Raw genomic sequence first — 12,746 nt, 5'->3', positions numbered from 1 at the left:
ATGAGTGGCAAGACGGGGTAACATGGTAGTTCAGCCAGGGCAACCGTACCCTTCGTCACGATGGGCTTCACTGATTGGCCCTTACAGCGATGTGGATACCTAGGAAGCGAAGGTTGCGAGCCGGAAAAAAGCAACCACATTGTGGCGTGGCAGGTTACACCCCACCGATCGACTGTTGGTGGCAATATGTCGGGGAATGCCCCACCAGTCACTGGCTGAGACTGACGGCATCACGGCCAAAATCAGGACAGTAGTTCGTGGCTAAAGCCGCGCCCGTTCGCGATAAATGAGAGACAAGCAATCATTTGTAAATAGTTGGCACGCCTCATTGGCCAGCAGTAGCCTTATGTAACGCTACTGAGCCAAGCATCAGATGTCACTGAGAAACGCACCTTTTCGCTCTTATTTAGTAATTTTCTCGCTACTTTTGAGAGACACCACAGCTGGTTTTATCTCCTGCTTAGAGCTTTATTCTATTTACTGTCTGTTAATCAAATCAAAGAAAGAACAATAACATGCTGTTGACTTTGCTCCCTGTTGAGCTCCTTATTGAAATCCTCTCCCAGGTATACCCCGCTATCTCCTGCAAATTGCCACAGGGAATTAATGAGAGGCTTTGAGAGCAGGTTTCAAGGAGTGATCTAAAACGCCTATGCGAGGTCTCCAAGCTGTTCAACAAGCTCGCCACCCCAATCCTATATAGATCTGTTCTTATAAAGGCTGAGAGCGAAGTTTCATTAGAAGAGAGCCTGGACACTAAGCTCCTGAACATTACTTGTTGTCATTCAGAGAATGTTCTTTGCTTTACCCGGGATTTTCAAATTACCTCCTCCTTCCATGACCTCACCCATAAACGTTGCTCTCGAAACTGGGACTTCAACGACTATTACTCCGGTGAATTTCAGAATGAGGATGGTGATATTCTAATGGGCAAGCTGGAACAGACAATCATCCACTTTCTTGAAAAGCTTGAGGATGGCCAACTCCGCAATTTCAGGTACATTATAACAACCTTTGGGGCCTGGTCTCCAGCTGACTTGCGCGAAAGTTGGGAGTTAGGAACCTGCATACCCGAGCAACTCCTGAGTTCCTATAATGGGCAGCTCCAAGCCAAGCAGAACAAGATTGAGTCTATATGGCTAGTAATGGATGGCAGCTGCTACACACATGATTTTGTTGGTGCCCCAGACCTGACTTCATTTCAAAACCTGAAATGCCTATCCCTGATTGGGCTCAACTGGTTTTACTTTGAATCTCTTTGGGGTACATTCAATGGAATATCCGACCAGTTACAGGAATTGGAGTTAGATTTTGTGGACTGGCAAGCCATAGATTATGACCCTGACAGTCCCGAAAACTATTTCGCGGAAGAAGCACTCGGAATGTCACGCAAGGACAAAATATGCATATTCCCTTCATTAAAGGTACTTTTGCTCTCTAGAGTCCCTTTTCAGCCCTTCCAGCGGGCAATGGCGTATGCGTTTGGATTCACCCACCTCCAATCATTAAGGCTACAACTCTGTCCAGGCTGGGAGGGGTTCCTAGCACACATACAATGCTTGAACTTGCAGATTCACCTCAAAATGCTTGAGGTGCAGCATACTGTGAATTGTGAGGATTCTATGGGTGAAGGTGAGCAGCTTCTGACTTTCCTGCATGCGTTTGATGGCTTGGAGGAATTATTTGTTTCCACTTCAGGACCCTCATCTGCTGTGGACCTCTGGTGTGCTGCACTCAAACATGGTGCCACTCTTAAAAGATTCATTCATCATCAGAGGACAGTAAACATAGATGATGAGTTGGTGTACTTTGAAGAGGAGTGCAACCTGCCTGACCTATTGTTTGGACCTGAGGGTATCAACCAGTTAAGCCAAGATCCATCATGGAACCTGCTAGTCAGCCTTGATCTGGAGTGTTTAGGGATGTGCTGCATTCCAAGTTATCTGGTATGGTAATCTGAGTTTCTAAAACCCAATTCTACAATATAATTAGCTAACATGCATTGATGGTCTTCAGAAACACCTCCTTGCCCCTTGCACAGCAAAATGTCTTTTGAAGGTATTACACATAAGGGGCTCAGGTTCAGACACCCTAAAGTACAAAAGCCTTATTATACAGAGAGATAAGTACATAAACAATGGCAAAGAGTGCTCTAAAGTCACAACAAAGCTTCATCACTTTGCAGAATGGATATTCAGACCAGAAGGCTTTCCATCCATGAAAGTTCTTGCTGCAGGCGATTTTTCTCACGATGGATGGTACTTAAAAACTAATGTGATCCTCTGCTGGAGAGAGGTTTCTGACCCTCCTGAAACTATTTCTGGAAGATTCTACAGATATGCCAAAGAAAGTGATGTGGGGGTGTGGTTGTTGCTTGAAACATATTCCTCAGCTCTTGCTGCATGTCCAACAGATAGTATTTTGGAATATGGGGCTTAGTTTCTATGTCACTTCCTGACTCGAGGGTTCCGATGATGATATCTTGAAATTCATATTGTCTTTCCACCTTTCTTTTTGTACTCGTGGATTTTTTTGGCGGGGTATGTACACAAATATCAACTGTATCAGGGCTCCATAATCCTTAGTAAACAGTTAATACAATTATTGCCCGTGGACAGCTGGCCATGACTTTATTTTGGCCGGCGGCGCCCACAAAACGGTAGGTACCGAGAAGGTTGTTGTACCTCTTTATTGAGGTGGCAGAAGGCCGCGGAGAATTATAAGTCTAGATCGGAGGAGGTAGAATTTTTTTACGGGGTAAACGAAGCAAGACACTTGTAAACGATGCCAATTCTATTCAACCTAACATACAAATAGAGCGCAATATACAAAGATTCAAAGCTGAAGAAGAAAGGAAAGAAAGAAGATGAAAGCTGCTTCACGGGGTGTTGCATATAAACAAAGGAAGCCCTAAGGCCGTGCCTTAGTCCCAGTCCCAATCTGGTAATCATGAGGTTGGAGGGTGTGCGCCGTCACAGTGAAAGCACTTGCACATAGCAGTAGTATTAGGACGAACTTGTGGGGAACTTAACCCTAGTCTCGCGTTGAGTCTTGAGCCCACAAGAACTCAGGCCCGGCAGAATCTGCGACTGAATGCGGATCAATCCATTGCCATGGTGGTTCAGAGAATTGGCCATCTACATGTATCTGGGTCAGCTCCTTGATAAGTGCCCTGAGGGGTATCGCTTCCGCATATGACTTCAAGCCCTTCCCGAGTATAAGCCTTTGAGTTAGAGGCGCGAAACACTCAAAGAGGAATACAGCACCAGGCTGTTTATTCAAAACATGGTTGATGAGGGCATCAATTGTGGTTTTGCGGTAAGTGGAGTGGTTCCTTATAGCATATTAGCAAACTGAGTTAAATGGATGAATGATAGGGAAGAAATACACAACATAAGTGATATTGTCACTACACACCAGCAGCACTTCCAATCTACAGCAGCTTCCAACCCTTCACCAGTGACTCCCATATTGGGTATGATTATTAAGAGCATCTTGGTAAAATTTTTTCCGGCTTCCTTTGTATTCATTGGGATAGATGGCTTCCATGATCAAATCCCACACTATGGTTGACATGGAGTGATTGGCATGTTTGACTACCAGTGTACCTGATCTTTCCTTCTCTTGTAACTCCCTGACAAATGCCTCAAAACATAAGAATAGCAAGACCTGACTGGTGTGATGGTGGATATTATCCTTGAATGTGTCTGTATCAGTTTTTGCCCTCAGGGCTTTGAAATACTCAGTGCAGGTGGCCTGAAGAGAACTGAGTCTTATCTCAGGAAGGCTCAAAGGATGGTGGCCTTCCTGCTCATTTGATAGCCACGAACTTAGATAGACTGGAAGAACATCACTGAAGTTTTCCATGACTGGCTTGCCACTGCAATGTTGGATAGTTGCCACTGCTGCATCAGCCAGCAATTCACCTGTGTAGATTCTATGTGCAGACTCTAAGCCAAAGGCTTTGCTGCCCCTGCTATCCACAGGTATGCCAGCAAAATTGGGCCGGTCGTTTTCTCGTGGTCTCGGAGAATTTTCTTGACATTTTGGTCCCAAAGCTCTGCTCTTGTACACTTCGGGAGGAGTGGCAACAGATTCTAGAATTCGATCAGCATCCGGCGTGGGTTGTGAAGGGGATAATGGATCTGTAAATATATGTCAATAGAGGTAGCTAAAGTTGATAGTAGGGAGAAAGCCTTCTCGGGCTAAAAAATCATCAATTATACATCTTACCCTGAGGCAGTTCGAGCGGCTCGGTTTTGATAGCAGCATATGATGAAGATATGTCTGAAGCTGTATTTTGGTTTATATCACAGTCAATGCCCTCTGAATTTTCACTGGGATGTTGTTTGAAGAGTAGTGACTGTGGATCAGCCAGATAGTTAAGGTGATAGGACCAACCATCCGGGTTCATGGGGCTAGAGAGCGGTAGGCATGAAGATCTGGATTCGTCGCCGGTGACATGTGCGTGAGGAGAAATGCCTACACCCTTACACACTTTAGTTAGCACTTCAAACTGATATATAAAGAAGGTACTTTGAGAATTGAATGCAGACCATCTGAATCAACAGCCGGCAACCCAGCGCCAGCAATATGTTTATAATCAACCGGCAAGTCTGCAAGACTACGTCACAGGAGCTCAGAGGGTATCACAGGCTGTGATGGTGCTTCGGTACCAATGCTGACATGAGCAAGGTGTGGGAGCCCAGAATGAACATGGCCAAGAAGTTCTGTTGCTTCTGCAGGGCACAGACATGCAAGTACAGTAAATACCAGACAGAAGGATTGTATCGCCTGTAGGTAGAAGATCAGTTGAGCACTACCACTGTGATTCCAAGACTTACCTCAGGGGATTGTGCCAAAGAGTGGTAAAATGCAAGCTTGTAAGCATCATGAGAAGGTTCCTTAGATAATTAGAATGTTTATTAGCTTAACTACCCGAAAGGAACCTCTGATCTTACCTGAAGCTCAACAGATAATTTAAGCATAGCGCCGCTCTTGCTCAAAGAAATAACTTGTGGAGGAGTGCACAGCAAACAATGTAGACATATCAATTTCAGGATGGACACTTTTTCGGAGTGTTAGATATAAAACAGGTCCAAAGCAAAGACACAAAATTCAACAGAAGCCACTTGGAAATTGATGGAGCAACATGTCCACTCAAAAACCATGACATGCCGATCAGGGGTCAACCCATTTTTCGCCACGAAGGAGCTCGACTGACATATGGGTCTGCCTGGGTGACAAACGGAAGCCCAAAGAGGGGCTGCGAGCCGGAAAAAGCGCAACTACAATTTTTGCGTTGCGGGTAGCCCCGCCGGTCGACCGCTGGCGTTGATCTGTCGGAGAATGCCCCACCAATCACTCGGCTCGGGTGGTTGACGTCATCTAGTGAGTTGAGTGTCGCGTCAATCTGGACGATGATGTTCGTTTGGGGACTGTACCAGGCTACAAAACCGCAAAGACTACTTGACATTCCCATATCTATATAGCTCTAGTTGAAACTCTCATGTGAACATGCGGCGAAGCCTCTGGGTGATTGACGGAGACCCAGCGGGTGAGTGGAACTGGTAAAAGGGACTCATCAGGAAGTTTCCCAGAATTTTTGATCATTTCATTTCTCTTTTACGTGGCTGCTCTGCCATCTCAACATTCTGCTGTTTGGTCTAGGGTCACCACTAGACGAGAGTTATGATCACGCGGTAAGAGAGAGTGTGACACTGGGAGTAATCCTGCTGCGCTGCCATGCCACTATATTCGAATCTCAGCAGCAACCACCTAGCGGGTCGTAACTCTCGGGAAAAGCCCAGTGAGAATCAAAATTTGATGATCGTTTGTCCGGAGTGCCCTGGTTTCTCTGAGCATAGCTCTTTGCCGCCAAAGTCCTTGCTGGTTATCTTCACTGGCACAGGGTACATATGATCCTTCTCTAGTCAGTACCTTGTTTGTGTCGTGTATCAAAGAAAGCAGAGACATACCAGTTCACGCAAGGATGGAGCCCATCTCTTGGATGAGTCAGAGATAAATGCAAAGATTTGACCGCTACTGCGTGCCTGAAGGACCATATAGACATCTGAATCACAGTAGATGCTGTATTCATATGCTTTCCTCAATAGCCCACCTCTGTGTTGAAATTTTTGTTGTGTCCTTGCTCTTGAAGACTCTGATCTGCAGCAATTCTTTGTGGTGGAGTGTTTAGGCAGCATGATGAATGAAGGTTTCAAGAGGAGTACCCTTTCTTTAACTGTTGGCTTCCTGACTTAAGGGCTAGAGAAAGCAAGACTGGATCCAGCTCTCTGTGGATGAGCCAGCTATATATACTTCCCATCTAGTTCTGGCTCTAAGGAGCCTTGCTTCTTCCAACCCTATGGTTCTGGATGATTCTTCCTTTGCCATACTGGCACCCCGAGCGGTTCATAATGCTGACATAATGTTACTGATATCTAGCTATAGTTATTTAGATGCCCCTGCCCCTATGTCCCTGATATTTTCTCTTATGGCGCATTGCACTACCCTATGGTGCTCTCTCCATTGTGCCTTTCTTTTCCTCCCAAAGTGATGGATCTTATTCATTTTTATGCTCTTGCCGCTGGCGGCATTTTTCTGTCTTTTGTTTTAATTTGAGTGGCATTCTTGCTGATGCACCTGACTACTTCCATATCTGTGTTTATTTCAAGGCATTTAACTTATCCATATGCTCTTAGTTGTCACTGAGACTTTGGCCCTTGAACGCGCGCAAATGTTTTTCTTTTTATGTCATATGGTGCAGTCACCATTGTTTTCGCTCCCTTGCACGTTTCTTTGACAGCTGAAGTGGGCTGCCGTGCGGGGACGCTGGCACTTATCAATATTGGATTTCTCTTTGCTGCCGCACACTTGAGCTTCCTTGCCAACACCCATACTCCATTCACTCGTCCTAGCATTCTACTAGTTCTAGCCATTTGCTCGTCCTAGCCATCTACTCGTTCGAAAACCATCATGCTGACTCCGCCTTCTACCCTATGACGAGAACCAAGAATAACAGCTCATACAAATTGAGTTGTGTCAAAGCAAAGTGTAATACCATAATTTACTGTGGCTATGGAGTGTCTTCTTGAAGTGCGTTGACTTGGATGGCGGAGTTCAGTAAGTAATAATAACTCTGGTCTGTTCAGTGTCTTAAAGATGATTAATCTCAAAGTTTTCTTGAGAACAAACCCCTGACTCCCACCACCAAAATTGGAAAAAGCTATAGGACAGATAGGTTTAACATTGCTCCTTGTAAGAGTAGAATGTGCGAGTAGAAATAAGGGCAAGCCGGGCCAAACCGACAAGCTCGCCAGGAGACTGACGCTGTTTCATGATGAGGGGATGCTGAGAGCCATCAATAATGGGGAATGATAGTCTCATGAAAAGTTCAACTCACCTGTTCCAATGACTTGATGGAACCAGCTGAAGAACTGGCAACTGTTAGGGACTGGCCTGATACAATGTAGGGCTTAGGGCTAGGGCAACGGCAATCGCCTGCAAGTTGTATATAGTGCCACTCCTCCCCAAACCCCTTTCCTCTCACCACCTTAGTATTTCGTTGAAATAGCTTACCTAGTTGGCAATCGAGATCTCTTCTTTCTGCACCTAGACGAAGCCCTAACAGCAACAAGAAACTCAACAGCGTCAGAGTTGAGGGGCCAACGTTCCAAGTCGTCAACTCCGACCAACCCACCATCTTTATCATACTTTTGCATGAGTTCCATCATGATATTGGCCAACGCGCGAATGGATCGAGACTGCGGCTGCCCTCGGGTAAGCTCCATGCAGGACTCTAAGCCAGCTGTGACACCATTATTAGTAAATAAAGACAGTTACTTCCTGGGATGTTGCGTGTACCAATCTTGACGACCCTGTCAAGGCCAATGAGAACGTTGGAGCACGTTAGGGATTCAAGTTCCAAACCCGCCGCGGCAAGGCCAGATAAACCCTTGAGGACCTTCAAGCCATTATTAGACCTTGATCCTGATTGCTCAGCAAGACACTCACCTGTGAGATTATTGAAGCTAGCTCTCGCTCATTGGGAATCAAGAAGAGACTGAGAAGCAAAAATAATAACAAGTTACTAATTACAGCAAATGACATTCCCCATGAGAGTTCAATACAATTATGAAGTCAGAAGAATTCTGTAATATTTACATTCTCTTTATATTAATACTTCACTTCAGACTTTGCTTTTCACCCACAACATTTCTGATTCTGACAACCTTCTCAACCATAATTACATTAACTTTGAAATATCTTGATTGTCTCTTTCAGTATTCTATAGCTGTATTGTAAGTTCAGATCACTTATCACCCACTTAAGCATTGTAAGGCACTGAGATCAGGGCTGACTGAATATCTGAAGATGCTAAACCACTGTCAAGAACTATTATGAGAGATTGAGCAGCCATCCAGCATCAAGAATCACACATTACAAAGTCAAGGTCCTGCTTCATTTTGTAAAGATAGTAAAATTCAAAAAGATTTGCTCTGCCACTGTCTTATTTCTGCATAACATCAGATCAAGAAACACTAACATGATATTTCTTCCAGTACAATGTGATAATAATGAATAAGACTCATGCCAAAGCCATGCTTGACTTGACAGTGAAGAAGCTACTTGATCTGAAAAAAATTATGCAAGAGCTTTATAACAAGAAGATCCAGAGCCTTATCTATCAAGTAATAGCTAAGAGAGTGCTGAAGAAGAACTGGATTACTGTAGTAAAGTGTGCTATTTCTCAAGAGAGCTTTGCTAACAAGATTCTGCAGGTCTGGAAGAGCAAGTCTAATTATAAGAATATCTGTAGGATGCTTGTGTGGCTTTTTGTGCAGGTCCAGTATCAGAAAACAAGATGACAGCAGTACAGTATTCAGCATGATTTATTTCTCAAGTCTGTAAGTCTTTGAATTTTCTTATCAATATCTGTTCAGCAGCTATTATTGGCTACAGCTGTCTCCAGATCAATATCTTTTCTCTTTATATTTGAGTCTTTTGAGACCTGTTCTACTATATTAAGTACTTCATGATATATGCCAGATTTGGTCAAGTCTCTGACATCTGCAGCTAAAGAACTTTATCAAGTCATTATCTTCATCAGAAACACAGTCTCTGGCTCTGTATTGATCTGCCAGATTAATGAATTGCTGTTACATCATATGCTAGACAAGCAGAGAATACTCTCCAAGAAAAATTAAACAGAGTGACAGAGTATTTTGACTGCTGACTGTAAATTTTATTACAACTCTCAGATTATCAAGAGCTTAGATAAGCAGGTTATTATCATTAACAAGTAACTGTGGTAATCAGTATGTATAATGCAGCTGGAGAAGATTCTGAGCAAAGAAATAGATGAATTTCTGACTCTCAAGTTTGTAATCATCATTCAGAACATGGAGCCCACTCATATGTGTGAAATTCAAAAAAGATAAATTGAGTCAGTTACCAGCTCTAATAACAATGAGAACATATCTGAAGGCCCAGAGACAGAGTTCTTAGATAATAATGAGCACTATAATATGTCTGCAACCTGCCAATATCAGATCACTACACACTCACCATCTTCTGCCATACTGTCTTTCTCTTATTCTCTCTCTCAATACAATCAAGACAGTTCTCAGAACAGCATGCACATAGACACAACTATTGATAAGCTGCATTGTGACCACAAGAATAGCTTCAATAGAATTAATAGCATGGCTAGCTATTCAGATACTTCAATAGACTTGAACACTGTAATAGATTCACCAAACCCAGATGCTGTGCTCACTGCCTCCACTGAAGCTCAGGATTCTCAGGATAGCTTAACTCAGATCATGAATAACTGTGAATGTGACTCCACATCTGCATATATTATGGTTGAGCAGCCAGTTTCAAGAACAACATCAGTACTAATCAAGAATAGTGAAATTCAAAATGAATACCCACCAGCTTTATTCAGTGAAATTCAAAAAGAGGGCCCACCAACTCTACTCTATAAAATTCAACAAGAGCACCACTCTCCAGATGTTGAGATAATCAATAGTAACAACACTTTACTCTTGAACACAGATTATGAGTTTCTTGATGAGGTGACACAACTGAAATCTGAGCCACAAACCAGTAACAAGAGCAATACTGAGCAAGTTGACCCAGTGAAACTTATCAAGTCTGGCAGATTTTGATGTGAGCAGATGGACAGCTAAATATAGCAGAATTTCACCACTTTCTTTATGCTTCTACAGAATAAAAATGACAGTACAGATTCAACCAGAAAAATTCTTATTTATAGTATTCTGTGAGATACTTTGTCTCATCAGCTGTACTGTACATTCTGGATGCTTCTCAAGAATCAAGAATTAGAGTAAGGTGGATTCATTGCTGATAAGATAGAAATTAGCAAAATCATGAAGATGATATTGTACTTTATTCTGGGTGCCTGAATTATCTATAACTGTCTGCACATCAAACAGTATTATAAGAATCTAGCAATAACTAACAAGCATCTCCCTGCAGTTATGGACACAGAAGAAGAACACAAGAGTCCAAAGCAGCATTATCTAAGATATCTCTCTCAGAATATGTTTCTCATTCTGTGTGTCTGTATTTCAGACAGAATGACTGCACACTGTCTGAGTTAACTACTGCAAGATGCAATACTGGTGATAGTGCTTAAAGATCTTCTTCTCTTATTGACAAGAAAGTGGGCCAACTCTATCTCTGATGACTCAGAGAACTGTCTAAAACTGAATCTCTTTATTAGTTATGGAGACTTAACTTTTACAAAGATTGGCAACTTAAGCCATATATTTATACAGACTGCACAGCATGCAACACTAAGATAATATAATCTAGATTTCCAGTAGTATTATCAGCACATATTCCTGACCACTCTGAGCTTACTCTCCAGCCATGTGATGATATCTCTTCATGATATTCAGAAACAAGATGCCCAGCAATTATGATAACAAGCCATGATTCAAGATGAATGCCATCAGGAGAAGAGCTTTGACAGCAAGATTATCAGACAGTTTTGAGAGATTAACTCAGCTACAGAAAAGCAAGACTACATTTCAGCCATCTGACTGCTCTCTGGAATACTGTATGATAAAAAACTGACAGACATGCTCTTCTGAATAATGATACTGGCCACTACCAGATGGGAAAATGACATCAGACTGCAATTTGCCCAACATAATTAATAAAAGACTCTCTCAGCCAGAGTGCAGCTACTAATCAGCAAGAAGCAGCTATCCAGAACAGATCAGATTAAGTTCTGATCAGCAGCATATTAGTTTGATCAGATGCTTAAGTATCTGATAATCTGCTGCATTACTGAGACAAGTTGGTTCAACAAATTTATTATAAAACTGCCCCCCAACTGTTATCATGATGTTCTCTGCAGTCTAGAGCCCAAGATCAGAAATAAGCTTCAGTAATGTAAGAAGTGTGAAATTCAAAAACTAAAAGACAGCTATATAGAAAGCTTGCAAAAATAAAAGAAGTACAGTTAAGAATCTAAATCTGAGCTTTCCAGCCAGACTTTTTTCAAGAAGTTGTGCATAAACTGAATCATTGCTATCTTCCCAGCTCTTCTGAATCTTATAAAGATCAAGCAATATGAGCTCAAGCTTACTAATAAGAAGATAATGGAGAATAAATGGCATGCTGATAGAGACAAGAAGACATCATATATTTATGCAATTGATGCTCTGATTAATTCCAGCTTCAAGTGTTGTGTGATTCAACACATTCTGCAGAGCATGAAGAGAGACTATTATAGATGTCCAGAGAAGATTATTATTCTGACAGAATTTCTCTGTATAATTCATATACTTAAGATGGTAGATTACTGTATTCTTTTTTCTTGTGTTTTCTTCTCCAGCTAACTTTTCATACAGTAGCTGCAGAAGCAAGACTACTGTGTTGCAGCAGTCTATAGTAATATAAGTGTTAAGAACCAAGGTATGTGCATCAACACCTTCAATCAGAACCTGCTACTGTCTGAAGATGAGACTGATGTCAGTTCAGATATTCTGATCAGCATTCTGGAGATTCTAGACATAAACTACATCTGTATTCATGCCTTCCAACTTATCCTGCTGAGCCCAAGCTGGTTGGAGAGAGATAAGACTCAGAGCAAGACATGCATCTACCATTATAGGCAGATGAACAAGATTATGTACACCTACTGCCTGATGTGCAGAGATGTTCAGATTAAAAGCAACATTCTTGACTGGCAGGCAATGCAGAAGAGTTTCAATAAACTGGCAATGTTGCTGCAGAGAGAGGCTGGTATAGTTCAAGACATGATTGATCTGGATACAGTATGAGATCTAGCATGACTGCATGACTGTAAAATTTAAAAAGAAATATCCAAGAATCATGCAGTGCTTCTGTCAAGATGTCTGGATATTATTAGAGATATATAGAACAACTATAACTGTTTGTTCTAGATGATTTGTTCTGCAGAGTTAAATAGATCAGTAGTTAGATTCAATTAAAGCAATTTCAGCTGAAAGCCATCTATCATATCTTCCATTATAATTGTGTTGATACTGAATACTTGACAGTCAGATGTGCCAATGAGTCTTCAGTCTGGTGATGGTGCAACTGGCTAATATTAGCACCCTACCAAATTTGTGCCAGCATATTCTCTGATGCCATCAACTGTTGGTATGGCACCTGTGGTCTTTCATTCAAGAAGAAGAATTCTCTTGTGCAGAGATATGTATGATGTGTTATGACATGCCAAT

General features: G+C 42.2%; 6 protein-coding genes across 6 annotated transcripts; 4 read left to right on the top strand and 2 right to left on the bottom strand.

The window, feature by feature from the left end:
- The first annotated feature begins 469 nt into the window (after nucleotides 1-469).
- On the top strand, nucleotides 470-2,840 carry CIMG_10442 (uncharacterized protein). The gene is made up of 4 exons (XM_001249279.2): nucleotides 470-566; nucleotides 627-997; nucleotides 1,049-1,946; nucleotides 2,017-2,840. Exons 1-4 carry the CDS (start codon nucleotides 516-518, stop codon nucleotides 2,437-2,439), a joined length of 1,743 nt encoding a protein of 580 aa, XP_001249280.2. The 5' UTR covers nucleotides 470-515; the 3' UTR covers nucleotides 2,440-2,840.
- Nucleotides 2,841-3,435: 595 nt separating this feature from the next.
- Nucleotides 3,436-6,206, bottom strand: CIMG_12567 (uncharacterized protein; the record flags this gene model as incomplete). The annotated part of the gene is made up of 7 exons (XM_001249280.2): nucleotides 3,436-4,145; nucleotides 4,234-4,293; nucleotides 4,402-4,489; nucleotides 4,845-4,904; nucleotides 5,225-5,448; nucleotides 5,630-5,666; nucleotides 5,979-6,206. The coding sequence occupies 7 exons, from the start codon at nucleotides 6,204-6,206 to the stop codon at nucleotides 3,454-3,456; spliced, it is 1,389 nt and encodes a 462-aa protein (XP_001249281.2). The 3' UTR covers nucleotides 3,436-3,453.
- Nucleotides 6,207-7,245: 1,039 nt separating this feature from the next.
- On the bottom strand, nucleotides 7,246-8,112 carry CIMG_12566 (uncharacterized protein; the record flags this gene model as incomplete). The annotated part of the gene is made up of 5 exons (XM_001249281.2): nucleotides 7,246-7,353; nucleotides 7,406-7,484; nucleotides 7,582-7,810; nucleotides 7,846-7,966; nucleotides 8,017-8,112. The coding sequence occupies 5 exons, from the start codon at nucleotides 8,110-8,112 to the stop codon at nucleotides 7,246-7,248; spliced, it is 633 nt and encodes a 210-aa protein (XP_001249282.2).
- Nucleotides 8,113-8,579: 467 nt separating this feature from the next.
- CIMG_12565 (uncharacterized protein) lies at nucleotides 8,580-8,870 on the top strand (the record flags this gene model as incomplete). Its single annotated transcript, XM_001249282.2, has 2 exons — nucleotides 8,580-8,740; nucleotides 8,822-8,870. 2 exons carry the CDS (start codon nucleotides 8,580-8,582, stop codon nucleotides 8,868-8,870), a joined length of 210 nt encoding a protein of 69 aa, XP_001249283.2.
- Nucleotides 8,871-9,329: 459 nt separating this feature from the next.
- CIMG_12564 (uncharacterized protein) lies at nucleotides 9,330-10,175 on the top strand (the record flags this gene model as incomplete). Its single annotated transcript, XM_004445455.1, has 2 exons — nucleotides 9,330-9,421; nucleotides 9,461-10,175. The coding sequence occupies 2 exons, from the start codon at nucleotides 9,330-9,332 to the stop codon at nucleotides 10,173-10,175; spliced, it is 807 nt and encodes a 268-aa protein (XP_004445512.1).
- A 1,578-nt stretch (nucleotides 10,176-11,753) lies between these two features.
- Nucleotides 11,754-12,323, top strand: CIMG_12563 (uncharacterized protein; the record flags this gene model as incomplete). The annotated part of the gene is made up of 2 exons (XM_004445454.1): nucleotides 11,754-11,834; nucleotides 11,895-12,323. 2 exons carry the CDS (start codon nucleotides 11,754-11,756, stop codon nucleotides 12,321-12,323), a joined length of 510 nt encoding a protein of 169 aa, XP_004445511.1.
- Nucleotides 12,324-12,746: the final 423 nt, after the last annotated feature.

The sequence above is a fragment of the Coccidioides immitis genome (genome assembly GCF_000149335.2).
Source record: "Coccidioides immitis RS genomic scaffold supercont3.1, whole genome shotgun sequence".
In the NCBI taxonomy this organism is placed as follows: domain Eukaryota; kingdom Fungi; phylum Ascomycota; class Eurotiomycetes; order Onygenales; family Onygenaceae; genus Coccidioides; species Coccidioides immitis.
This window is presented reverse-complemented; position numbering and strand designations above follow the sequence as displayed.